General features: G+C 37.6%; 4 protein-coding genes across 11 annotated transcripts; 2 read left to right on the forward strand and 2 right to left on the reverse strand.

Moving 5' to 3' along the window:
• Nucleotides 1-211: 211 nt before the first annotated feature.
• LOC117637761 (autophagy-related protein 9) lies at nt 212-6,108 on the reverse strand. Of its 3 annotated transcripts, XM_034372760.1 has the most exons (11): nt 5,776-6,107; nt 5,298-5,397; nt 4,353-4,994; nt 3,910-4,230; nt 3,297-3,519; nt 2,734-2,913; nt 2,420-2,626; nt 1,883-1,960; nt 1,715-1,785; nt 1,449-1,559; nt 212-1,236 (listed from the first exon to the last, which is right to left on the reverse strand). In XM_034372760.1, the coding sequence occupies exons 3-11, from the start codon at nt 4,922-4,924 to the stop codon at nt 393-395; spliced, it is 2,607 nt and encodes an 868-aa protein (XP_034228651.1). In that variant the 5' UTR covers nt 4,925-4,994; nt 5,298-5,397; nt 5,776-6,107; the 3' UTR covers nt 212-392. The 3 variants fall into 3 exon arrangements, with proteins under 3 accessions (XP_034228651.1, XP_034228652.1, XP_034228653.1); XM_034372761.1 differs by lacking the exon at nt 5,298-5,397 and having other exon boundaries at nt 4,353-4,973; nt 5,776-6,108; XM_034372762.1 differs by lacking the exon at nt 5,298-5,397 and having other exon boundaries at nt 5,776-6,108.
• A 262-nt stretch (nt 6,109-6,370) lies between these two features.
• Nucleotides 6,371-9,366, forward strand: LOC117637352 (CDT1-like protein a, chloroplastic). The gene is made up of 7 exons (XM_034372223.1): nt 6,371-6,800; nt 6,928-7,047; nt 7,158-7,398; nt 7,629-8,513; nt 8,607-8,787; nt 8,876-8,966; nt 9,091-9,366. Exons 1-7 carry the CDS (start codon nt 6,508-6,510, stop codon nt 9,146-9,148), a joined length of 1,869 nt encoding a protein of 622 aa, XP_034228114.1. The 5' UTR covers nt 6,371-6,507; the 3' UTR covers nt 9,149-9,366.
• Nucleotides 9,367-9,478: 112 nt separating this feature from the next.
• Nucleotides 9,479-11,478, reverse strand: LOC117638064 (WAT1-related protein At4g08300-like). The gene is made up of 7 exons (XM_034373150.1): nt 11,273-11,478; nt 11,112-11,174; nt 10,891-11,007; nt 10,571-10,799; nt 10,214-10,372; nt 9,968-10,119; nt 9,479-9,866 (listed from the first exon to the last, which is right to left on the reverse strand). Exons 1-7 carry the CDS (start codon nt 11,473-11,475, stop codon nt 9,665-9,667), a joined length of 1,125 nt encoding a protein of 374 aa, XP_034229041.1. The 5' UTR covers nt 11,476-11,478; the 3' UTR covers nt 9,479-9,664.
• An 8,600-nt stretch (nt 11,479-20,078) lies between these two features.
• Nucleotides 20,079-26,239, forward strand: LOC117636362 (transcription factor bHLH155). Of its 6 annotated transcripts, none has more exons than XM_034370829.1 (11): nt 20,079-21,067; nt 21,415-21,585; nt 21,806-21,890; nt 22,044-22,085; nt 22,618-22,674; nt 23,010-23,135; nt 23,327-24,526; nt 24,617-24,718; nt 25,103-25,243; nt 25,452-25,577; nt 25,855-26,239. In XM_034370829.1, the coding sequence occupies exons 1-11, from the start codon at nt 20,970-20,972 to the stop codon at nt 25,942-25,944; spliced, it is 2,238 nt and encodes a 745-aa protein (XP_034226720.1). In that variant the 5' UTR covers nt 20,079-20,969; the 3' UTR covers nt 25,945-26,239. The 6 variants fall into 6 exon arrangements, with proteins under 6 accessions (XP_034226720.1, XP_034226721.1, XP_034226722.1 ...); XM_034370830.1 differs by having other exon boundaries at nt 23,016-23,135; XM_034370831.1 differs by lacking the exon at nt 22,044-22,085.
• Nucleotides 26,240-26,339: the final 100 nt, after the last annotated feature.

Consider the following 26,339-nt stretch of genomic DNA (forward strand, 5'->3'; position numbering starts at 1 on the left):
AAGAACAGGGAAAACTAAAATGTTACCCAAACGGCGTCGTTGAGATCAAAATTTCTATATTTTCTTTACTTCATCAACTTTTTGGCCGATATTAAACAATTTAAACAAATTTTAAAAATCACATATCAAATAAATTCGTGGAACGTAATTGCACAGTTTTGGAGGCATCTGGTTGCTCTCTGGCCTCAGTCACCCTCACACAAGTCAGGCATTGGCCGATCAAGAATCGATTGAATATATATACAGAAAAGAATACACAGATTCCTTAAATGACTGTATTATAGACAGAAATCACATTCCAGTAGCTAAAAACCACCCAAATAATTAAGCAAGAACCTCTTGAAAAAACTAGAGGGAACGAATGGATCACTAAAAGTTTGGGGGCTCTATGGCTATATCTTGGGAGTTTCGGGAGGTCTACTATATACATCATCAAAATGAAGATTGACGTTTCCTGCCTCTAAGTCTAAGTCATCCACGTAAGTAGTTCGGGATAACTTGTGATAGTTCTTCCAATCCAAGTGTTCTTCTTGTTCTTGTTCCTCTAAGCTTCTATCAGAGAAATTTTCGTAATAATTATCTGAAGGCTGGCGGATGAAATCTGGAGGCTCAATAAAACTTGACTGGGGCTGTGTAATATGTTGGCCGAACTCTGGGGGCTCAAGGAAACTTGACTGGGGCTGTGTACCATGATGTTGGCCAGTTCTAGCCCACCAATGACTCCCTGTTGGATGCGCGGAATTACCACCGTCATGATGCTGAAGTACACTCCCTCGGTGGAATGGGGCTGATGTGGAAGCTCCCAGATTAGACTGTGTACGGTCCTCATAATGATGCCCCCAGAGTTCTTCAAATCTCACTTGATGATCTGTAAAGCTAGGTGGCATCCAATCAGCAGAATGTTGCTCAGTAACTTCAATTGGTTCTTCTGGAATGTCCCCCGCATAACTTGTCATATGGTGCGGCCGAGAAGTGTAATACCAATCAAGGAGATATGGGTGATTTTTTTGATCTGCATCAATTAACCACAGAGACCCCAACTGACAGCCAGTTCCAAGGGTATGATGTGGCCTTTCCCTTAATAAAAAGTTGTTCCTGTCACCAAAGCCTCTTGGAGGAGAATATCCATGTCTAGTTCCATGTCCCTGCAACTTTTGCTCCCTGAAAGTTCTCAGCTTTTTAAGAAACTGATTTCCTTGAGTATCTGGGTCCCATGATGGATAGTTACTCTGGAAGCTGCCACAAAAATTGGAAAGCTCATTAGAATTGGGATTTGGAAAGGAAATCATTTGGGTGGCGCCTAGCATCCCAAGAAATACTTATGCTCTAAGTGGAAAACAGGGAGAATACTGAAATAGTGCAGGGATATTGCATGTTTCTGATAACTACTTTATTGCAGCTTACAGAATTATGAGCACATCATATGAGTCATGCTTTTGTGATCATACCTCAAGAACGATTTCTCCATTTTTCCCTGAGAACTCCTCTGAGAGCGAGGTACATTGTAAAGTGACCCATAATTGCTATTACCATGTCTTTGAAAGTCGAAGGCACTAAAACTGCCAAGAAATCAAGAGGACAGTCAAACTTCGGAATCTTGTCAATGTTAGAGCAAACATAGCCAGTAATGGCTCTCTACAGAAAGCTTTAGTGGATATGGTGCCAGAAGAAAAATGAAAAGATGGTGACAACAATGGCGATGATGAATACCAACCTACACACATGACCAACACCTTCAACATCTGCTGTGAACTCTGCAATAAACTCTAAAATGTCATCCACCCGCTGCAAAATAACAAAAAGCATATTAGAACAAGAAACTACAAATAGTTTATAGACGGCATAAAAATAAAAGCAGATTAACAATTATGATAAAACTGACCTTTGGGACGACAAATAAAAGTAAATATGGAGTAAGGAAGATTGAGGCCATCTCCTCAAGTAACATCATTCCAGTATACTGCGTTTGAAGAAACAGAAAAAGGGGGAAAAAACGAAATAGCATGAGCAGCAACTTAATTTGTGTTTACGTCATAATATGTCATAACCGTTATTTTGTTTCCGTTGATGGCTATAATTAAATTAAATGCTGAAAAGGGTAGATCAATCTTCACGCATAGGTTATACAGTTAAAAGCCAAAAACAAAATTATTTTCAAAACAGGATAGAATCATGAACAATCAAATATTTACTGGGAAGTAATTTAAGACTATGTAGTATCAACTATGTATGTAATGCAGAAACGGGCCCTAGTAAGTATCTGTGGTTCACCAACTGGCAAAAGATATGCCCCATCTTTCCGGACTTTATCAACAGAAGCTACTCTAAACCACTAAAGTGGCATGCCCATAACTTATGTCCTCATATCAATTCCAGTTTAAGATAAACAATAGGAAATGAAATGTCCCTGGATTATTACCTGAAACAGGGTTTCAAACTCTATCCGAACCCTCTCAGTATTCTCTTTACCACGCCATGTCTTCGGCATATAATGTGTATATTGCACCACCATAGACATGGCCCCCTCTGGATCAAGGACCAATAGCTCATCGGTAATGGCAGCCCTGCTAATAGCGGTTATAGTTCCAAAAACAGCAGCATACCAGAACAAGTTACGACCAAATATCTGCATGATTCAAAAATATTTTAGAAACAAAATAAGTTAGAGTTAGCATCAATATCTATACAGACAGCCTAACATGGCATCATTAAGTACAAATATGAATATCTTACATGGCCCTCCAGCAGAGATTCCTCCAGAAATGCGATGATGATTAGAATAGCAGCAAAGCCACCAGAAACAAAAGAGATGAACTTTGCTATTATAGATATAATAGGAGAAGGAAATTGCTTCAAGTAATCAGAAGCATGCACTATGCTGCTATTGATTCGGTGCTTAAACAAATGGTCCACCTGCCACATCACCATACCAGTTGTAAAATTAATCCAAAAAGAGAAATACAAAATACCATAAAATTATAGCCATTGCAAACAAAAAACCAGTCAGGAAGAGAGGGCAACATTAGTTTTAGAAATATGCATAAATGCACAATTTCATTCAATAAAGCAAACCCAACAGGTTAATGTGCCAATTCAGAAAAGCCACAATTTTTCATATGGTTTCACTTTCATATGAATTGGGGAACCAAGTTCCAAGTGTCCTCATGTGAACTGTTTCTCAATGTAAGAATCTGATGCCAAAAATTTCATCGAGAATGCATGTTTCAATATTAGCATAAGTACCAGACATAGGTAAAGGATCATGTTTAACTTAATAGAAAGAAGAAAAATATTACCTCATTAAATTCCCTAAACATCCACCTTGATAAATTTGACCATCTTCGAGATGATGCCGTGCTTGGATGATTATAAAATTGTTCTGCATGCCTCAGGAAGAGATATACCAGCATGAATATGACAAGAAATGGCGAGAGGAGAAGCATTACAAGCCCAACTACCATAAGCCTTTTCTTTAATGTTCTTGGATTTGAGATAAAGTCCCTTCTAACACAAAAATTTCTGCAGCAAGAGTACACATCATCAAAACTCAGAAAGTACACAGGACAAACTCCAGAGTGCATCCTGTTTGAAAGAAATATTACTCACCTCATACAAAAGTAAATCCACATTACAAACTATTGGTACATGAATAAACAACTCAACCAAACCATACTCTAACAAAGCTTTAAAGTTTGTTCTGTGCACCTAAGGGTAAATATTCACTATGGCTCAAACAAAACTTCTAACTATCAAAACAAGAAAAAGACATCATAATGACATGCTGTCTTTCACATATTCTAGATGCTTGTAGATATTGGCCATGTGTCAGCTGGATATAAGATCAAGACATCAAGTAAAATCAAGAATTAAAAATGCATTGCAAGATGTTTGTACTAAGATTCACCCTACCGATCAAACATGCTTTGCAGTATGCACCAATTTAAGGTCCACTCAAGGGTTTTTGTCAGTATTAGACGTTCTTGCTTTCCATCTGAGCCAAATTTGACAGTTGGACCAGCACCTGGGACCCACTGTGAGATTGAGAAAGCAAGCACCCCCTTGTTAAGCATTCCAATCAAGTAGTTCTCCTTCCGCATCAGTCGCATAACCACATCATGGGCAGAAAGATCCCTGACCACACAGAGCTGCTGTGATCTTTGGAGCTGAACAACCTTTTCAAGAATTGATGCCCATGGCATAGTCTGAATTTCATTGTCTGTGACATGGAGGCTGCAAGAAGACAACCAAAATCACCATTCATTACTAAGACAATGTCATGAAGGCATAGGTTTTGTACAAACCATAATCATCGCTCAAATTAAAATTTTGAAGATCGAAGTATTCAGACATACCTGTTGTGATAGAAGTGACGGACTCCCAAAGTATCCCTTAATTGAGCAAAAAACCTCAAAAAACAGAAGACCCAATAAATGGAGAATATACCCAAATATCCCACAATGATAGCTTTCGAAAGCGTCAGAGGGGTTAGTGGGTGCTGATGAAGGGCTTCCTTAGCAAGGTCACAGGGCTTAATTCCAGATTCAAATGCATCCATCCCACACTTTGCATTGCGAAGACCATTCCAATCAACATATAATAAGAAGAATCCTGAGAAGCATATTGTGAAACCCAAGCTCAAAAGCTCAACTATCCACTTTATAATAATACACCAAAGCCCTTTCTCACAATAGTAGCTGTAGAGCCTTTCAAAGAACAGGTCCAAATCAGCAATTGGTTCCGCATTTACACTCTCACCATTAAGAAGCCCCGAAGGGCTCTCACTGCCAGGACTTGGTGCCCTTCCATATTCAGATAATTCAACCTCAGGAGGCACATCCCTGAGCAACGCTGCTGTCAAAGATGATTCGCCATTCAACTTAAAAATGCCAAGAGACTTCACGCCCTTCAACCAACGGAACATCATTCACAAAGGCTGACAGTGTGCAGATACAGCCAGTCCATTCCACAAACCACTATACCAGTTAAGCAGGGTTCTGTAAGTATGAAAGGCATAAGATAAGTTCCTTCTAGGGGCATGTAAATAAAGCTTGGTATATGCAAGGACGAAAAGAAATAGCATGAGGTAACAAAGATAATAAGCACTTCCACCACACTCAGATTATCACCACATTTACAATTTAATAAGTATAAATATCATTGAAAGCAACTACTCATTTTCTAAAGCATATTAAACTAATCAGCTGAACCCTAGTTCGTTTGGGAAGAAAATAAATATGAAACAATCCAAACTTAGAAAAGAGTTCTTGTATCACTATCCAGTTGAGTGAAAGCCATACAGTGCAACTGTTATAATCACTCACAGAACCTCCAATGCAATTGGAATCTCCGAGGAGTACACAAATTCCTAAGAACCTAGCACCCACTTTGTTGTTTCTCCTACATAAAGCAATATACTTCAGCTGGTTACTTTCTGAGAAAGTGCTATGACGTTTCTGCAAAAAAGCATAGTCATATCCGAAAGCCGGAATGACTGCTACAATCTAATCATTTAGCACTCTTAAGCCCAACTATCTTGGAGGGGAGTTATTATCCTTGACCAGAAGTCAATTCATCAAAGCACATATCGAATTTTAACAAATAAATTATAAAAGACCCAGAAAACCAGATTAACAAATAATAAGAAAAATAAAATTATGATTTTTCACATAATTAAGGATTGAAAAAAAACCTCCAACACCTTCACCTTCTCTTTTGGGCTAAACAAACAAAACCCAGAACGAGCAATAATAAAGCAGTTAAAGAACGAGACTTTACCTCCGACCCACGAGGCAACATCCAAACAAGAGTTGAAATCAATCAAATTTATTGGAACCCAGAAAAGATACGCTTCGAAAAAGACACCCCAATCAAAAAGGACTCAGACGATGAGAGAAAAAGGTGAAGGGGCAAGAGAGGTGTTGAGGTTAAAATGGGGAAGCTGAAGCAATGGTCCTGTTCCTGTAATACAAATTAAAAGCAGAGGAGAAACCGAAGAGAGAAGGGAGCTTTTTGGGTCTTTTAGTTATTTTTTCTCTCTCTCTCTCTCTCTGAGTTTGCTTGTTAAATTGTCTCAATATAAGAAAATTAGGAAGGAGACGTGAAGTTGGGTAAATACTAAAATGGAGCCTCTCTTGAGTCTTTGATGCTTCAAAAGACTTCATTGCGTTGGAATGAAAAACAAAATCATTTTTCTATTAGGTTACTGTAGAAAAATAAGAAATATAGAGCAAAGTACAATGGCACCTTTGGGTTGGGCCTAAAGAAGGCCCAGATAATACTAACATTGGGCTTGCCCCTACCCGAAGAAAACACCCAAGAGCCAACGGATCTATTTGGCGCGAAGCCATGGGCCACGCGAGCACCGGTTCATCTTTCCCGCCACAGAGAGCTCCTGTAAATACCGAAAACCCTCAAATGGCTATCGCTTCACCTTCTCTGTGAGACTGTGATCCTCAAGATCTCGCCTTTTGATCGATTCAAAATCATAAATTTCTCTTGGCCTCTGCAATGAGTTCCTCAGAGACCTTAAAATCCAAGACACCCATAAGCGAAGCACTAAGCCCTAAGCCCCAAGTCCGAGAAAATGAGATGCTGAGCTCTAAAACCCCTGAGAAGCCCCAACAGCTCCGTTGCCGAGCTCGCAGCTGCAACATCGCGCTCTCCATTGAACAAGTTAGAAGGTCTGCCTCCAAAAGCCTCTTCAAGTCAAACCAGAAGCAACGGACGGACCAGATCGATTCTTGGCCCGAGGAGACCCAAAAGAAAACCCGTATTCGCCGACCCGTGAAGCTACCGGAAAAGTAAGGTTCTTTGAGTTTTAGATGGATATGATTTGACAGATTTGTTCCTGACATTTTCAGGTGGGTTTTAATTTATTCATTTTGTCAGGTGGGTTTTGATTATTTCATTTTGTGGGTGTTTTTGCAGGTATGAGATATTGGGTGAGTTTTTCAATTGCTTGGATATTTCGATTCGGAGGTTGCGGAAGAAGGGTTTGAAGTCAATTTTTACCAATATTTGCCCGGCAATTGAGTATTTAACGGAGAGGTATTTTTTCTTTAAGCAAAACAAAGAGATCTTTTTAACGTGTTGTTTGTTTTCTGAAGAAATGAAACAAGGCAATAGAAAGTGATGGACTTTTGTTCGTCTCATTTTAGGAGGTTTACATATGGTCACTTGGCTCAGCTGAAGTTTGTTTTACCTGAGGTGATTGAGATAAAGAAATTGCTTGTGTGGGATGAGCGAACCTGTCGTAGGAAGCCGGATCTTCATGTTAGCATGAATATTGTTGCAGTAGAGAATAATGGCATGTTGAAATCTCAAGGTGGTGGTGCAATTATGCATTTGAGGAAGGCCTTCTGGAATCGGCTTGCGGATATTTCAAAATCTCATCCTGAGGTATATACCCTACATATACTCATTTCCAATATAACACAGCAGGGTTTAAGGGTAATCGAAACCCTTTCCTACATTAGATGTTCAAATATCTAACTTGTTTAGTTTTCCTAAGTGGGAACCCAGCTTCACAACTGGGGACTTCAAGCTTTTAATTTTATCATATTGTCTATATTTTTGTTGAACTGCACTGTGAATGCTATGTGATCTAAGAATTCGTAATACGTGTTCAGGATTATGAAATTCCTGAAGAAACTCTGCCCCATCCATTCAATGCTGCGAAGCAGCATATGCATTCAGATAGGGTCAAGTTTCCCTCATCTTCATCTCCTGGTGAGGTTGAGCAACCAGCAGTATCAACAATCTGCCTTCGGGGTGATGAAATTCCAGATGAGACGCATCCAATGCCATCTAATCAGTCAAAGGAAGATTTGAATTCTAACATAAACCACACTCCCAAACGGTCACTGGTGATTGAGACATCAGTTGAGTTGCCTAAAAATCAGCAACCAGCAATAGCAGCTTATCTGTCTCAGTCTTTTCAAATGCAGTCTTCACAGGAAGTTACAAGAACTGACGCCCAAGCTCCAAATATTTCACTTCCAAATTCAAACCTCGATGCAGTTTGCTTCATTGAGGAAAGTAAAACTGCTTCTTCATCGTATGGTCAAGCGCCTGCAACTCCAACCAAAAAGATATTGCCCATAAAAGATGATGATGGTTTGCCCAGAACAAGTGCTAGTATCACGTTGACTCCAGAAAAGCTTGCTTCAACTCCAGCCAGGTTGATGACCCTCACACCTGCATTGCGCTCACCAAAGCGATGTTATATGAGCCCTGATGATGATTCTATAAGCTCGCCGAACAAGTTGGTTAAGCGTCTTCCATGCTCCAGGTCATTGAAATTTAACACTCCTATGAAGAATAAAATGTCAAGCCCAGATGATATTTCTTCAAGCTCGCCAAACAAGTTGGTTAGGCATCCTCCATGCTCAAGGTCACTGAAATTTAATACACCTGTGAAGAATAACATGTTCGAGGAAGAAACAGTTGTTCTGGATGACGCATCAAGTGATAGTGATGTTTTCGATGTTCTTCCAGAGGATCTTTTGCAATCAGTATGTCTATCATGAATTCTCCCTTTTTACATCTACTTGGATATGAACATAATGAAATGTAATTTTGAGAAGTATCCATATATCTCTTTGCAGCTTAGGGATAAGGAGAGGAAGGCCATCTCGCTAGCAAAGAGGCGGCGACAGATGATTTCCAGCCTTCCTGAACTCTTCAATATGATTCATTTCTTATTTCAATCAATGAACTATTCTTTTATGAAAAAAGAGGATCTTGTTGACAAGATCATTTTTAGCCATTCTGATATTATTGATGAAGGTAATCTATATACAAAAACAGATAATTTCCCACTGGATGGAAGCATGAATTGAGGCTGAATTCCTTTTAATGGTTTTTTCTTTCATAGGGGAAGTTGAAGAGCAGCTTAAGTTGTTGCTTGAACTGGTTCCGGATTGGATTTCTGAAAATTTAGCACCCGGAAGAGATCTTTTGGTCAAGTAAGTTTTTTTTTAATCAGAAATACAGATGTATGTTTCTAGTGTAAATATATATTATATTCCATTAAAAAAAAGTAGAAACTTGATCGAAGTGTTTGATGTCATTGTGTCCCTCTTCTTGCAGGATTAATAAGATTTCAAACCCCGAATCCATACGATCACGGCTTGAAGACGCAAAGTAGCTGGAGAATGCTAGGTGTTTTTAAGGTTACTGGAAGAATAAAATTTAGGGGTGATGTGCAATTTCCCCATTTATATATGTTTTGGTTAATTAGTTGTTCATTTAAAGTAAATCTGGGTGGCTTAGTCGTGTAGCCTAATCATGTAGTTAGTATGAAGGCTTTTGTGAAGATTGTTATTTAGCAACAATATTATAGAAATGTCCATTTCCTTTTTTGCATTTTTTGGTGTTCTTTTCTTTTTTGTAAATAAAGGCAAAAAATTCCTAAGCAGCACCAATTTTTTTTTTTCAAAAAAAAAAAGGCTTGGTTGAGTTGATTGAGATGTGCAAGTTTTCAATTGCCATTTCTAAGAGGCCTTTATTTAACCACAATTGAATATTTCATGTCTCTTCCCATGAACTTCAAAGCAGAATATGATACATCTTGGATCTTACTGATCGACCTTAACATGCCAGCGCTCAATACGAAGTGTTTTACTTTCCATTACATTATTCTGAATCATAGGATGCATAATCTTCAACCAACAATTGCACCTTTCTTCTCAAGGTCCGTTTCGAGGACCTGTGATTCTGCTAAAGGTTCCATTTGTATCTTGGGTTTCTTCAGCTCATCACCAGTCAATATAACTTGATCTTGGGGCCTGCTATGATTTTCATCTATATCTTTGCCCCATAAAACCAAGTATAGTCCAATGATGATAATGACTGCTCCAAGTATTCTGAGGTAAGCCAAATATCAACTTAGACATCGGCTTAAGTAGAGTGAGGATGTGTCTGTGTGTGCGTGTGCGCGTGTTTGTGGCATAAGCTGTGATTCTACCTGCCAACATGCAGTGTTTCGCCGAGAATGAAGTACGCCATAACTGCCACCAATGATGTTGCAAGGGGACTGAACATGGTCACAAAAACTGGTCCTTTTTGTTTTATGCACCACAGTTGAACGAAGATTGTGATACCTGAGCATACAATTCCCTGTGGTTTTTGTTCACCATCAAAAGATACACAATTAAATATTAATAGCTACCTAATAAATTAGAATTTCTACTCATATCATAATTTTACTTACAGCATATAGGATAGACCAGAACTCATTGTTGTACGAAATGCTCCAAGCTGCCTGTTTGTGTTCTATAATTACTGTGAAAACAGCCGATTGTGCTGCCCCAACACAATTTATCCATGTGGTTAGAGACAGTTGTGCAGGATATTTCTTCAATGTGATTCCCTACGAGTAGCACAATATTTACTGTAAATGAACTCCCTTGTATCAGTCTACTCTTTCTTAGTTTATCATTTATGGTAAAAAAAAAATTTATCAGAAGGTTTCTGGTGTCGATAATGCATGCATGGTCTTGCACAAGGTTAATAAAGGATACGTTGATAGAAAAACCAGTACATCCAATGAGATTATCATGGTGAATACCTGCATTATGAACCATATGGACCACGATATACAACTTGCAACGATTAGGATTGATCCTTTCGTCCAGTTTTTGTGAACAGAATCACTTCTAATGTGTACTGAAGCGCCTGGGAAGCTTTGCACAGTAGGTCCTCTGTACAAGGTCATGGTCATGACCCCAGCCAAAGATAGTAAGGTTCCGAAGACTTTAGCTATTCCATGGGGACTCATAACGTCTACAGTCTCCAGCCTACATGAAATTTGCATTAAAAAGTTTGTCAAAAGCAAGAGAAAGATGTATACTTATCTCCCAGGTATACATGAACACTTAGTGCCCCCACCTGAGTATGACAGCAATTAGAAAAGTCAGGGATGGAATGGTGTTAGCAATTGATGTGACAAAGGTTGGAGAAGTGTACTTCAAGCTTGCAAAATATATATTAAGGGTTAAGCTAACCCTGTTTTTCATCAAGAGAAAAAGGTTAGTTTTTTCCTGCATCAGATAATTTCAAAGATCAATATCTCATTTCATGTTAATTGGAAGAAAAAATATGTACCCTACCCTAGCAGAGAAAGTACAAATATCTCCAGAAACAATGCTAGTGTAAACTTTGGCCTTACTTTTCTGCAGGAAAACAAAAAAGGAAATTGAAATGGTAAACCCTCAGAATGATGAGACTTATTTGTTGCATGTATAAAGGCATGAGGACCTCAGTCATTTACCTTTCAAGAAAATAGGCAAATGGAAACATCACTAAGCCACCTACTATATGTCTATAGGTTACAAAGACATGAGGGTTCATCCCGTGATCGAAGGATGCAGCGGTTATAAAGTAGAGAAACGTATAGCCGATCTGTATCAAAACCATGAGAAGATGTGGCTTGAATCTCATGTAGACCATGTATGGACATACTACTGGTGCCATAGCTTGATCTTCTGCAACATATTTTTTTGCTCTCTTTGTCTGTTTATAATCAAAGCATTGAAAGGAATTCTGTTTTGGTTATGCCTGCGTGTTGAGAGTATCATGTTCTTGGTTAAATTCCTACTTGACCATGACAGTTTTGCTGTGAAAATGACAGAGCAGAAGTATGGTTATATTCTTTTCCACGTGCTAGATTGGCTGCACTTATTATATTCCTGAAATCAGTGCAATGGCCAATATTTTTTCAACTATCTCTTTAGCAGATGCATAAATAAACCGGTGGCGGAGTCACACAGAGCGCGGAAGCGGTTGCATTCACTGAAGTTTTCCCCTGGCTTTTCAAGCCTTGCCGCAAGTGCCCCCCTTCTGTTCCTCTTAGGAGTCAAGCTGTTTTTACGAAATGCCTAGCCTCTTCATTTTTTTCAATAAGATTTATTTATTTTTCTTTGGCATGAATAAAAAAAATTGTATGTGGTCTGTCTGAACTAAACGAGCGAGAAAAGTCCTATATATTCTAGTGTAGTATATGCTATATTAAATGGTTTCTGTCAGATTAAATGAATGTGTTATTTGATATATTAAATTGAAAAAGGGTGAATATCATTAAATTAGTATTGAATTTGATTCTTACAAGATTCTTTGAATACTTGATTCATGTGTGGACGAACATTGTGGAAAGCACAAACATTTGCGGATATTTGAATGTTTGATATATGTATGTATGTATTGAAAGTAATTTAGAAATTAGAAAGGAATTAATAATGGATGTAGGATGTAGGATTTAAGCTTAAATCAGTTATGGTGAAATATTTGAAAAGAAAATCACAAACAGTTAAAATAGTTCAATGCAAACTGATCTATTTGTCACTGCTAGAAAAAGGACCATAAGCCATAGTTTCCCTAGCCATGACATGCCAACAGTGGCCAACACCCTTTGGCCGCGGGTTGTGTGTGGCGAACAGGAATATACTCCACAGGTATATCAGTGGCTTATAATGTGGTTTTCTAGTATAATACATGTATACTACTGTATTAGCCCTTCAGTTTATTGATGCAGCGAATTGCTTTGTTTCCAGATGCTTAATCCCTTGACACATAAGGATTCTTTTGTGCAATCTTTCTTTTAGTGATTTAGCTTTCATTATAACACGTGGTGCTGTGGAGAATCAGAATTGTTCTTCCTGTTGGAAATTGGTGGTTCTCTCTTTTCCCTCAAATCTTTTTGTTCGCATAGAAAACTGGACCTGATTTCTTCTATCTTGCTGCTCTAAACTTCTTCTGCAGTGCAGAACAATCCTTTTAAGGTTGCAGGATTAAAATCCCCAAGAACTCAAAAAGGAAAGAGAAAGAAAGAACAACAAAATTTAACAAGGACCAACCAACTAGGAAATTACTTTGTAGCTTCCTTTTTTTGTTGGCATCTGCACCGTTTTTGTCTGCTCAAATGGACGTTTACATCACCAAGTTCTTGAAGTAATCATCCCCTTTTGTCTCCAACAATTCTCAACCCTTCTGAATCACAAGTTACCAATTGGACCTTCCTGAATGAAAGACAAAAACCATCAAAATTTAAGGCCATATGTAGTAGTGTGACTGAATTTTTCTTTATGGTCACATATGGACCGTATATATGTATATAGTATAATTTGTATGTATATATATGGATGGATCTTATATATATCGTATAATTCGTATATGCATACATCACATAATGAAGTTCGACATGTAACTATATTGCAGTTGCTGGACCCAGCAAACTTGTAAGACAGATTGTGATTGAGTGTGTGAGAGGCCGGCTTAGTAAAGTAACCACTAATTAATCACTAATATAATTGGATGTGAAGAAACCAATGGAGCTTTGGGGATTTAATTTCTTACAGCTACAATAAAAAGATGCCCAAGATGCCAGCACAAAGAGCATCACATTGGAAGGCTGGGAATTAGAGGGAGGCAGATATGAGGCAGAGAGACTTGCTGGAATTTAGAACACCCCAACACCCATCATCACTGGGGTTGGCCGCAAACAACTGGGGTGGTGCTTCTCCCTTGTTAACAAGAAACATACCAAAAGAGTCACTTGAACAGAAGTATCTGAGGCTCAACACAATTCGAACACGCGACGAGATCTTCCCAGCTGATGATGAGTTCAACAACCTGCCTAAGTCTCCTGCATCTAAACAACAGTGTCCTCCAACGCCAAGCGGGAGCAGAAAACAATTTATCTTGAAGCTTTTGTTCACACCAAAGAGGAAGACTGCTGCTGCTGCTACTACTACTACACTGGGTTCAAATTCAAAGAAGAAGTCATGGTTCCCAAGATTGGATCCTCAGAAAAGGTGGCCTCAAGGTTGGTGATGTTTACATATCATGCATGCATGGGCCATGGCAAAGGTTTTAAGAGAAAATTGGATGAGAGTGGAAACCAAAGCATGCTTATCAAGTTGTACATCATCAGAAGTGAAGGAACAAAACAAGCATGCTTGTCCATTGATTGGAGACTACATAAATTTTTGGTTGAGAGATTTTTGTACCAATACAAGTTGATGTATTTAGTTTGAATTCATTCTATATTTTGTGCATATATATAGATTCATTTTGGACTTAGATACCTAAAAGTCCCTAAAGTTTTTCTCTTTTTCTTTCCAAGTGAGTTGGGAGCTACTTGGTTTCATGACTCCCAAATCCTAATGAATTTGGATCATCTTTTTTATTTTGGCTATGATTAAGTTCTAATTCAATTGTCCATTAAAAACCAAGTTCACCAGAAAAACAGAAGATGGAGCAAATTTAGCTAAGGAAATGAACTACATAGCTGTAAAAATGCTTGCCAAATTGGCAATAGATGAACTCAGAGTTCTTCGTTAAAATGGAAGCCTCTCTATCTTGGGCTTACTAGCTGATGATCTTTGAGGTGTTAATCGGGCCAGGGATGTACTGATGTGAATTTTTCTGTCCTCATATGTACCTAAAAAAAATATATAAATCTAACCTAAAAATAAAAAACAAAAAAACAATGAAGATGCTGCAAGGTTAGAAGCATATTTTACTATCAAAATATTCTTAAACAAAATTGCTTGCAGATCCAGCCTATTTATTTTCACTAAATTATTGTCATGCTGACACTTGTCACCTCTGTCACAATAGCCAGGCGAGGGTTGCAGCTAGAATCCATGACCCTCCAGGATAAGGCTGCACACAAATTAAAACATGGTTGTTGGCCATGGCTGGTTAGGCCATGTAAGAAAGTATCCAATTAATGGTTATTTTGTACTGTTGTGGGTGACGAATCTAAGGTTTCTGGTTCCATTGAGCTCAGCTTTGTTCTTATTTGGGTTCAAGATTTATTTTGTGAAAATCGTTCTCCCATAAATAATATAAATATTTTGGTACTGATAGAAAATAAAAACTAGCTGAAAATTTAACGACATTTTCATTTGAACTTGCTTTGGAAAAATGGAGAAGCTCATATGAAACAGAAGCGACTTGCAATCTGTACCTGAGTCTTACATATTGCCCCCTGGAACTAGACCCGGAAATGTGCAAGTTTCTATATATGAGAACATCCCAGTCATTGATTTTCATCAACTTGGTAATGACAAGGCCCAGCTGATCAAGCAAATTACAGAGGCTGCTAAAGAATTTGGATTTTTCCAGGTTTGGCATTCTTTTTGTATCTTTTTTATTTTGTGGGTTTGTTTGAATAACTATTTCTTAGTTAGTTTTGTGATGGCAAATGCAGCTGATTAATCATGGGGTTCCAGACAATTTGCTGCATAATGTAATGAATGTGGGCAAGGAGTTCTTTGAGCTGCCTTCTGAAGACAAAGCAAGCTTGTATTCTGAAGATGCTAGGCAAAGTTGCAGATTGTACACCAGCATTGACTATGTGAGGGAGCAGGTACATTACTGGAGAGACACTTTGAGACACCTTTGTCATCCTCTGGAGGAACACATTGATTTCTGGCCTCAAAAACCGGCTAGTTGTCGGTATGTTTAATGCTAATCCCGCGTTCAAAACATGCATTAATTTTTAAATCACCATTAATTAACACCATCAAAGACTTAAGATGTGCATCTGTTTTTTTTCTTCTGCAAATTTCAGAGAGGTGTTTGGAAGTTACTCTGTGGAGGTGAGGAAGTTGAGTTTGTGTCTTCTGGATCTTATCTGTGAAGGGCTAGGGCTCAAATCTAGATTTTTTGAGGTAAGCTCAGCCAAGTCCAGTCGACGGCTACAAATTTTTACCCACCATGTGCAGACCCAAGCTTAACCTTGGGATTGCCCAAACACAGTGATGTGAACCTCATAACTTTTCTTCTCCAAGAACAAGTTCATGGGCTTCAAGTCTTGAAAGATGAGCAATGGCTTGCTGTTGAGCCTGTCCCCAATGCATTTGTGGTTAATATAGGCCACATGTTACAGGTTCTGCACCCACACATACATATCTAACTCCTTTTAGTAATTTTTTCCATTTTTAGTCCCTATGCAATTAAAACAAAAGTTTTGTCATGAATTTGTGTTGCAGATTATGAGCAATGGGAAGCTAAGCAGTGCAGACCACAGAGTTGTGACAAACAACAAGGTTTCAAGGACCGCAGTCACCAGCTTCAAACATCCTTCTAGCACCTGCCATATTGAGCCTGCAAAAGCCCTAGTTATGGACTTCAATCCACTCTACCAAGCTTTTATATACAAAGATTTTGTTAGTACCTATATAACAGATACTGAGGAAAGAGTATCGCCGCTTGAGCGATATAAGTTCCAAACTTAAAGTAGCCAATCACCATTTCGTTTAGTTGCATCTTAATATTTACTATACTGGAGGAGGTTCAGATATTCTGAATATAAATTTCGTGGACGGAAGTTTGTTGTGCTATAATCAACAAATTTTTAGTAGCTTAATGAATGAAAAATGCCACTAAATCCACCTTATCTTTCAAGCTTCAAGTGCACAAGTAGGAAAGTTGGAAAGTTGGATGTATCTCTTCTTAAGTCCTAATCTTACCAGAATTTACTTGTGGCTTGAAATCATTTTGTACCTTCCTTGGTGAGTGGGGTGTTACTTTTTTGGCACGTAACTTATTTTATTAGACACATCGTGTTTGACTTTCCCATATATACATTGGTCAATAGACTCAATACCTCTGCTCTGATAATTGTTTTTTGAAATATCATTGTCATTATATTCTCTGAAAGTAACTTTTCCAAAGATTGTATATCTTGGGGTTTGGACTCTTATCAGTCTTACTAATAGTTATTTATTTATTTAATTGCTTGTTTTTAATGGTTAATGATCATTATTGAAGAAACAAAACTTTCAAAGAAAATATAACATTATTTTGTTTCTATTGGGGATGGAAATATCATTATCTAGTTGACGACTCGACTGATTGAACATTTTATGTTGCACTAATTTTATGAGCTGATATTGTAAGAGATTTGTAGTTTAAGTGGTTAAGAAAAGTTATTCTTACACCAGATGCCCTTTGTTTGAATCCCCCTCCTCCCAATATCGCTTGTAAAAAAAAAAAATGTAAATTTATATTCATATAAAAAAAATAAGAAAATTCATTTCATAGTAATATATTTTGATTAAACAAGCATTCTGCTTCTTTTTTTTTCCTTAATCAGTCGGCTTGTAAAGTTAAAATTAATCTATGTAATTATGAATCTCGCATTAAACAATATGAAAAGTTGGTTAATCTAAAAAATAAAAAATTTAAATCGTAATCATCATAGGATTCTCTTTCACTTGATTCGTTAGGGCCACAAATGGGTCCTCAAATGGGTCCTCATAGAGTTTGGCAAGTTGACAAGCCTCCAAGATAAAAAGAGAGAAAGAAAGATATGCACTTTTTTTTTTTTAATCTGGCTGCTCTTGCTTTTATATTTTTGCCGAAATTAAATAATAAATTAGGACAATTTATTAATGTAAATTGTAATGGCCACTAGTGTGACATATCTTTCTCCATAATGTAACATTGGATTCAAATGGAGCTTCCACATTGACGCCCGTCGATATTGACTTGTGGAGAGAGAGAGAGAGAGAGAGAGAGAGAGAGAGAAAGAGAGAGAGAGAGAGAGAGAGCAGATCAAAATAATACTCATGACAAGGGAGACTAAGGAATCACCTTGATAGATTACATGTTAGTAAAAAGCTAAGCTACTGGATCTACTTGGGATGATCTTGGTTCCCAACTCTGTCAAAGAAAGAAAGAGAAAGCAATGAAAAGGTCCCTTTTGGAATCTACATATGCAATTTCAAAACTTTCACACTATCTTTCTCTATCATTTTTAATTTTTTTGACAAGAAAAATTTCAATCACCATTCTCTTATCGATTACTTTTTCGATTATAAGAGCAGCCAACGGGAAGAGAGGATTCAAACTTTTAACTTTAGGTTTTGAAGTAATGCTCTCAAATGCAAGAGTTATAAGCCCTTGATGGATACAATACAAGACTTTCGTTACGAGTAATCATTTGTACAAAAAAACATATGTATCAAATAAGCTTGAGTGCCTTTAGTCTTGAAGAATGAATAATGAAATTTAGAATGTTTGAATTTACGACTTGCTTTATGTTTATCTCTTTATTACTACACTATGTGAATTTTTTTTCTTTTTTCTTTTTATGATTTCAATCGACAATTAATCATACGGAGTTAAATCTACATACAATTAAAATATACAACTCAAAATTAATTGGATAAAGATGTTTGAGAATTTTAAACGCTAATTCAAAACTTCCATTTCTCTAGCATGGGACAAATACTCAAATCAAATATATCATGTTTGATATGGGAGGAAGCCATCATTCTCCTTTGTCTCTTTGTATTCATGGGCAATCCTACTCATTCCTTTCACTATTCTTTATACATTGGAAAATGATATGTCATTTGCATCACTAACTGCGCTTATTCATGCATAACCTACATTGAGAAAATTAATCAAAATTATTAACCGTCCAAAGCATTTCAAATCTTCAAAGTTAAAGAGAATTGATGCGACAACACAAAAATAACTTTCAGAAAATAAAATATTAAATATATTAAATAAACTTTAAAAAAAAACTATGATTAATGGCCATTAGTATTGCTAGTGAAATTAGGTGAAAAACCCTTCGGATAACTTCCGACAAATTAAATTTGTTGGATTAAAGCCATAAAAAAAAGATCATTTGATTTGATTAGAGATGATAAATAAAGGATTTCAATTGTTAATGATTGATTGGGGAAAAAAAAATAGACAATGCGATCATTTTGTTCCTTTATTCTTTTTCCATTTTGTTTTGTTTGTTTCTCTTCATGACTAGTAAATACTAATTAAATATAAAATAATGCAAAAAAAAAAAAAAAAGAAGAGAAAATGATTATAAATCAATGACAATAATCACCGAATATCGCACTGTTAAAACACAAATCATGGGATTCGAAAAATGATGTCCAGTTGGTGCAGTGCAGGAAAGGCTGCTTCATAAATATGTCATGAAAACCAAGGAAGAGCCAAACATTTGGCCACACCTCCATAAATTGAACCCAATTTGAGCTCTCTGGATTTATGGAAAGCATTATCATCATGCTTGAATGCCACTCGATGAGCATCCGATGGCAAACTTGTTTTTCCTTCTGTGTTTTAATAATACCACATCCATCAAAATACCTAATGTTTAGGCACCAAGATGGATAATTTGACAACATTTTACTTATAGTTATCAACATAATAGACTTTGTCGACTATGCCTTTAATACTCGGGAAATGCTCTCAAGTATCATTGTTACTATACTAAAGTTTTCAAATAACGCTTGATGATAGGATACTCACTAATATGTATCATTCTCATATTTATATGAGTCGAATCTGAAACCTCCTCTAACTAATCGAAGATAACTATCACCAAATTAAAAAAGAAGTGATAACATCTACCGTATAGTTTGGACGGAAAAATGTTAATGTATGAAAGGGAACATTGAAAAATAAGGGAGGTGTAAGATGTCACAACTTTGGGGCAATAAAATCATTGTAAAAACAAAAAGGGAATAGAGGGAGAGGGATGAGTTCATCTTATTTTGTTGTTGGTTAAGAAAAGAGGTGGGGATTGTATCCTTGAAAATTGAGGGCAAGATAAGGATCAATTTCCTCACATGGGCATCATGTTGTTGGCCATCAAGGACACTACCTAGAAAGTGTACTCATAGCCCAAAATTGGGATCAATGGATTTCCTTTTCCAAAATTATATATAAACTCAATAATACAACCCCCCACCCAATAGCCAAATTCCTCATCACTCTTCTTTTCTCCTTGGCCACCATTTTTTTTCATCCTTTCCAATCTTTCACACTCAAGACACAAAGGTGGGGGTTGCTAAAGTGCGCAGGATGCGTAGGGTAATTACACATAAGGGGGGTTAGTTGTGAGTGGTCAGCGGTCACCAAGGATGCGCAGTGTAGCATCATCCGGCGCATTATATCAACGATTGTGCACGTTTCGTAAAGAAAAGCTAAAATGAACAGCGTGCGAAGGTAAACTCTCCTTATATTATAAACAAATAAATCCTCCTCTCCCTCGGTGACTTCTCTCTCATTCGCAGTTCGCACCAAAAGCGCCTTCTTTCTCTCTGCTTTTTCACACACACACACACACACACACACTCTCTCTCTCTCTGAAAGAAAAAAGCCATTGAAGCTTCTCTCTCTCTCTGCTTTTTCCCTCTCTAGAAAAAGCGAAAAAGCTGCATTGTCGTTAAAAATGGGAGCGAATGCAGCTCAGAGCTTTGAATTTTGCTGCACTTGATATACATCTTCTCAGCTAAAGCTTCAGTCCCCTCTTAGCAATCTGACAAGCTCTGCTGAACTCTTAGATCGCCACACTAAACCGTTCTGTTCTTTTCAATCTGAACCTTTCTCTGTGAAGAAATCCGTACAGTTCATCCAAATAATTCGCAGAAAAAAGTTCAAAATTTTTTTTTTTCACTCTTTTTTTTCTGAGAGATCCATGTCGTCGGACATACGCTAGGGTTCAAATCGATCGCGTTCTGTGTTTAGTTTCATCTGGAAGCTGTTGGAGCGTTTTCTTTGTTTTCTAATTCTTCTTCCATTTTATTTTATAGATTTTTTGAAGTTCCCGTACAAGTTCATGGCTGAATGCAGGGACTGTAACAATCCCAACTGTAACGTGGCCTCTTACTCTGTATTTCTAGGGTTTGGGGTTGTGAGTTTGTGAAGGTCGTTGAGGAAGTGAGGTATTGGTGGCGTAGTACTGTGATCGCGTTAACAGTGTGAGGGGATGGGGACGGATCGTTTGCTATTAGCGGCGGTAGGACCGCCAATAAAGCGGCGAGCAGGGTTACGGAGGAAGCAGGCGGGTAGAGGCTCCTACAGGGGAAGTTAGGGCACGAAATTGGCGCCAAAATTAAAATTTTGGGGAGGCTGTGGGGTTTTATTTGTTTGGTGGTGTTGTTTAGAGGCTGTTTAGGAAAAAGCTTTGGACTTTGGAGGAGATGGGTACTTCTGACTTGCACCATGTACTAAGAAGCCTCTGTTTCAATACGGAGTGGAACTACGCCATTTTCTGGAAACTCAAGTATCGAGCTCGAATGTGAGTTTTAATTTGCTTGCTTATTACTATTATGGATTTTGAAGTTTTCTTTTTTTCTTTTTGGTCGAGAATCAGGAAATTTAATTCAAGCAGGTTAGAATGGTACAGAAAGCAGAGCTGCACTAGGATTGGTACCTAAGTCATGTTAGTTTCCCAAATATCTGTGGTCTTCAGTATGAATTTAGAGTGTGAATCCTGCTATTCATTTCAGTCCGTAAATAATCAAATTAGGTGTGGTTTTCGAGAAAAATTCCATTTGCATGTAGATTTCTGGCTCCTTTTACTGAGTTATACACAATTTCATGCCCCACATAATATTTTGATATGTGGTATTCTGCATTATGCAGGGTACTGACTTGGGAGGATGCTTACTATGACAACTGTGAGCAACATGATTCTTCTGAGAATAGGTGCTTCAATAAGACACTAGATAGATTGCACGACAGCCATTACTCACACGACCCCCTTGGGCTTGCTGTGGCAAAAATGTCGTATCATGTATATACTCTGGGAGAGGGGTAATTACTCCTCACTTTCAAGTTACCATAATGGCCACTCTTAAAGTTTGGATTGAAAAACTGTAAATTGAAAAACCATTTCCAGTATTTATATACTAAGCTTATGCCCTTCCTCAATATTTGCTGTTACCATAATTCTGATTACGGTAGCTGGATAGCATGGAAAGAAACAGGAAAAGAACAAGAGCTCATAAATTTGCATTATTACTTTCCTTTTCAGGATTGTTGGACAAGTGGCGGTTACCAGGAAGCATCAGTGGATTTTTGCTGATAATCTATTTAAGAATAACTGTTCACCATTTCAGGTAAATGTTTTGTTATTATCCAGAAATATAATAATTAGCATATTTTACTTTGAAAGTGTGTGATATTGATAAACGGTTGCTGCTCTGCAGTACTAATATTTAATTGGTTTGCCACTCATTCTTATTAAGCTTTGATGCTTTGGGTGTTTTCAGTACTGTGATGGGTGGCAAAGTCAATTTTCAGCTGGCATAAGGGTATGCCTTGCTCTCTCTCGTTCTCTCTGTCATTTTAATTTTTTTCTTGATGAGATACTACCCTGCCAGGACAGATAAATTGGAAATAAATTAAGAATTGATGAGGGTATTGCTTTTGTGATGCACCTTTTAATTACTGTTGTTTCTTCTGGGCATAGTCATATATGAGAAAACATGAATAATCATGGGATAGCCTGCGATATTGTCTCATTTGTTTATTAGTTTGGTTTAGGCATCTGCTTCACTCGTAGAATCATTTTGCTCTGTTCATTGAGCTGAATGAAAATTAGCCATAAAATTTCATTTCTCGAAGTTCTTTCTTTGCAAGGCAAGATATGGATTAGGATTCGTCTTTTTGTATAGGGTGGTAGGTTGATGGCTGGTTAGATGCTGAATGCAAATTTGTTCGGGTTTTTGAACACTTTCACTAACGTATATGTTTTCTTATATAAGCATTTGTTTTGTTATGATTATGATTTCTACTAGATGTTCTGCATGTCTGCTAAATCGAATTATTTGCCATTTCCTGTAGACCATTGTCGTTGTGGCTGTTCCACATGGAGTTGTACAGCTTGGTTCTTTAAATAAAGTAAGTTCTTTCTTTTGAGTGAATAATGAATACTTTAAGTAATGCTTGAGTTGGTGTTTGTGTGGTTTCTTATCCTATGGGATTACAAAATAAACATCTGTAATTCTGTATGATATAGCATGTGGTTAATTCTTAATTTTGTTGCGGTGTTATAGCTATGAAAATGATTTGTGTACTTTACTGTCCAAGTCCATGCAATTTTGTTATTATTCCATAGTGACCACAAGCGGTTGAAATTTTTAAAACTGTATGTGTCATAATTATGGTTTGTATATTCAATCTATACATTTTTCAAATGTAGATTTATTTTTCTTTTTCTGTTTTCCATTTGAGAGGTGCAGGTCATTGAAAATGTGAAGCTGGTATCTGAAATAAGAGATGTTTTTAGTACGCTTCAAGATTCCCCAGTAGAGCAGATCCGTAATCCATTGCAATCTGGCATAAACAGTTCAGCATGCTTGGTAACTCTCTCTCTCTCTCTCTCTCTCTCTCTCTCTCTCTCTCACTATGTCTGTGTGTGCATGCATCGATTAGTTTGTGCATGTGCATATATGAAGCAAGTTTATGATTTTCCTTCTTGTGACACAGAAATTAGGACACTGACCCCTGGGTATCCTTTTTTATTTCCTCTCTTTTCCTCTCTTTTCCTCAGACAAGTATATCTCCTAAAGGTTTGGCTTCAGGGGTTATTACTGATTGCCTACATAATTTAGATAAAGCCGCAAACAGAGAAGAAAGCCCAGATGTTTGGTCGTCCGTTTTCCCACATATTGGGAAAGACAGTGATAGTTCTCACATTTTTCCACTGCATGAAAATTGTCTGAAAAAGGCAGTTGAACTGGCCAATAAGCATGGAGGACTTGAGTCATCTAACTTAGGGTGTCTTGAGAGTGCCAAACTACATCAGTCAAAATCAAGTATCTTAAATTCAGAGCATTGCAAACTAGTAGGTGTGGAATTACTTGATAGGACGACGTGTAAAGGGGAGAGTAGTGGCTGCAAAGATACTAGGATGGCTTCAATGATCTATGCCAATCCATTATCACATGGTTCTGTTCAAGAAAATGTTAATTTATGTGATTCTGCAGACTTATCTGCAACATTTCTCAACTCTGCGGCGCATGGCAGGGTTAATGTGGACAGGGTAGATTTTTACCAAAATGAGGTGTTGCAAGTAAGTGAACCCTCAGATGTTAAGTTTCAGAAGGACCTGGAAAACTTGGACTTTCAAACTGAATCAGGTCACATGGACACATCTAGTACATCTATGGCATTCCCTGCTGGCTGTGAGCTGCATGAAGCACTTGGGCCAGCTTTTCTGAATAAGGGTAACTATTTTGATTGGGAAGCAGAGAAGAATGGAGATGGAATTACTATTGAGATGCCTGAGGGGATGAAAACTGGCCAGTTGACATCTGATTCTTGCCAAGAGCATCTTCTTGAAGCAGTGGTGGCCAATGTTTGCCACAGTGGCAATGATGTTAAAAGTGAAAAATCATTCTGTAAATCAATGCAGTCTCTGTTGACAACTGAAAAGTATCCAGAGCCTTCTAGTCATACTACACATACAATTGATTCAGAAAATTATTCCATTGATCAGCCCTCTCTTATAGCAGAGGACACACAACAATGCTTGAGCTCATCAGGGGTATGTGGGGTCATATCCCCCAAATGGTTTTCCTCGCCTTGTCCTAGTGCTTGTAGTGAGCAGCTGGAGAGGTCTTCTGGACCATCTAAAAACAACAAGAAGAGGGCTAGACCTGGGGAGAATTCTAGGCCTAGGCCAAGGGACAGGCAATTGATCCAAGACCGTATCAAGGAGCTGCGGGAGCTAATACCTAATGGAGCAAAGGTGACTTTCCAAATTATTATCTGGGTTTTGGACTTGAAAAATTTGTAGATTCATGCTATATATGCTAAAAGTTTCATGGTAATTTTACAGTGTAGTATTGATTCACTGCTGGAGCGTACAATCAAGCACATGCTCTTTCTACAAAGCATCACTAAGCATGCAGACAAACTTAATAAGTGTGCTGATGCAAAGGTAAATGTTTTTGGTCAAGTATTTTATGGCCTGGGATTAGTTGACAACTTTCAACCTTCATTTTTTAGTTTACAAAGTGGGCTCTATTTGGTTAGCATTTCTGTTTGGATTATGAGTATGCTCTTCTGAAGCTTCCACCTTGTAAAACCATCTGCAGAGACTAATCATATATATAACCTATATTTAAAAATGTCACTGTTTCATAGCAGACAGTGAGTAATAACTCTCTTTTTTGTGCCTCTACTATCTAATGGAAGAGCTTTTCAGATTTCAAGTAGGAGTTGAGTAGTAGGACTTGCAATTGCAAACTAATTATCGGCAAGAATATGCAATGTTTATTGAATTAACATGTTAGTCTACTTAATCATAATGCTAAATTCACAGTTGTGTCACAAGGAAGCAAGCATGTTGGGATCCTCTAATTATGAACGGGGATCAAGCTGGGCAGTGGAGGTGGGAGGCAATCTGAAAGTTTGTTCAATAATGGTAGAGAACCTCAACAAGAATGGGCAGATGGTTGTTGAGGTATGCAATACTTGTGAATACTAGCGGGTCTTTTCTTTAATTATACACGAACTTCTGGAGATGTTATGCTTTATTGTGTCTAATTCAGTCCTCCAGTTATGAAGTTTATCATATGTTCTTTTTGCAATTTTTTTTTTTTTTTCTGCTATGATTTTCTTTGCCTTTAATTGATTTTCATTTTTACAAACATTTTGACTGATCTATGCAGATGATGTGCGAAGAATGCAGTCATTTTCTTGAGATAGCAGAAGCTATCAGAAGTTTGGGTCTGACAATCTTAAAAGGTGTAACAGAAGCCCGTAGTGACAAGACATGGATATGTTTTGTGGTTGAGGTAAGATCAGTGGCATGACATGCTAATGAAAAATTTCATGCCAAATGAGCTGCTAGGCCTCAAGATGTCATGACCGTATGAATACACTTAGAATGTTGATATTTATAAAATGGACTTGCTTTTCGACGTACCTATAAAAACAGCCAAACTTGCTTATATCTGTCCCCGTGTGACAATCTAAAAGCTTGCATGTTTCCACCACACTGGATTGCTATCTAGTAAGTTTGTACCTGGTGTTTACAGTCATGAACTAAAATTGAATTCTGAATTACTGCAGGGACAGAACAACAGAAGCATACACAGAATGGATATCTTGTGGTCCCTTGTTCAAATATTGCAGCCCAAGAACCCTATGCAACAGCTATAGCTTGTCTCGCTCTTGGAGTGGCTCTGTAGGTTCCTTTGTAAATTATTGTGAGTCATTTGTGATTGGCATTTACGTTTTCGTTTTAATTTGAACCCCCTCCCTTTTTTTTTGGTCTGGGTTTGAACCCTCCATAATTGAAAAGAAAAGGAGAGAAAAGCCCATAGGAGGTAGAAAGGTGCGATTTATTATTATCCTTTTGTTCTGTTGTAATTTGCTTGTCATTTGTTTGGGAGGATGATACTTGGATAATAGTCTTTCTAGCAGTATCTAATGCATGTGTCTTTTTCCAGTTTGATTTTTTTTTCTTCTCTACATTATCATGAAACAAGGTTAAAGATAAAATTTCAGTTTCTAATGACTAATATATTGGGTGATAAAACTTCAATCTAAAGGGT

The sequence above is a fragment of the Prunus dulcis genome, chromosome 8, assembly GCF_902201215.1.
Source record: "Prunus dulcis chromosome 8, ALMONDv2, whole genome shotgun sequence".
NCBI classification, from domain to species: domain Eukaryota; kingdom Viridiplantae; phylum Streptophyta; class Magnoliopsida; order Rosales; family Rosaceae; genus Prunus; species Prunus dulcis.

Bases quoted from the DNA above. Each gene is read 5' to 3' on its own strand.
- LOC117638064 (XM_034373150.1), bottom strand. From the start codon at position 11,475: ATGGCACCAGTAGTATGTCCATACATGGTCTACATGAGATTCAAGCCA. The intron at 10,800-10,890 runs GTGGGGGCACTA...AATTTCATGTAG, and splicing joins CTAATTGCTGTCATACTCAG to GCTGGAGACTGTAGACGTTA. The intron at 10,373-10,570 runs GTATTCACCATG...TGCTACTCGTAG, and splicing joins CCATATGGTTCATAATGCAG to GGAATCACATTGAAGAAATA.
- LOC117636362 (XM_034370829.1), top strand. From the start codon at position 20,970: ATGGGTACTTCTGACTTGCACCATGTACTAAGAAGCCTCTGTTTCAAT. The intron at 22,675-23,009 runs GTAAGTTCTTTC...TCCATTTGAGAG, and splicing joins AGCTTGGTTCTTTAAATAAA to GTGCAGGTCATTGAAAATGT. The intron at 24,719-25,102 runs GTAAATGTTTTT...CTAAATTCACAG, and splicing joins ATAAGTGTGCTGATGCAAAG to TTGTGTCACAAGGAAGCAAG.
- LOC117637761 (XM_034372761.1), bottom strand. From the start codon at position 4,924: ATGATGTTCCGTTGGTTGAAGGGCGTGAAGTCTCTTGGCATTTTTAAG. The intron at 2,627-2,733 runs GTAAGATATTCA...TGAATCATGCAG, and splicing joins AATCTCTGCTGGAGGGCCAT to ATATTTGGTCGTAACTTGTT. The intron at 1,560-1,714 runs GTTGGTATTCAT...ATTTCTTGGCAG, and splicing joins GGTGTTGGTCATGTGTGTAG to TTTTAGTGCCTTCGACTTTC.
- LOC117637352 (XM_034372223.1), top strand. From the start codon at position 6,508: ATGAGTTCCTCAGAGACCTTAAAATCCAAGACACCCATAAGCGAAGCA. The intron at 7,399-7,628 runs GTATATACCCTA...ATACGTGTTCAG, and splicing joins TTTCAAAATCTCATCCTGAG to GATTATGAAATTCCTGAAGA. The intron at 8,514-8,606 runs GTATGTCTATCA...ATCTCTTTGCAG, and splicing joins CAGAGGATCTTTTGCAATCA to CTTAGGGATAAGGAGAGGAA.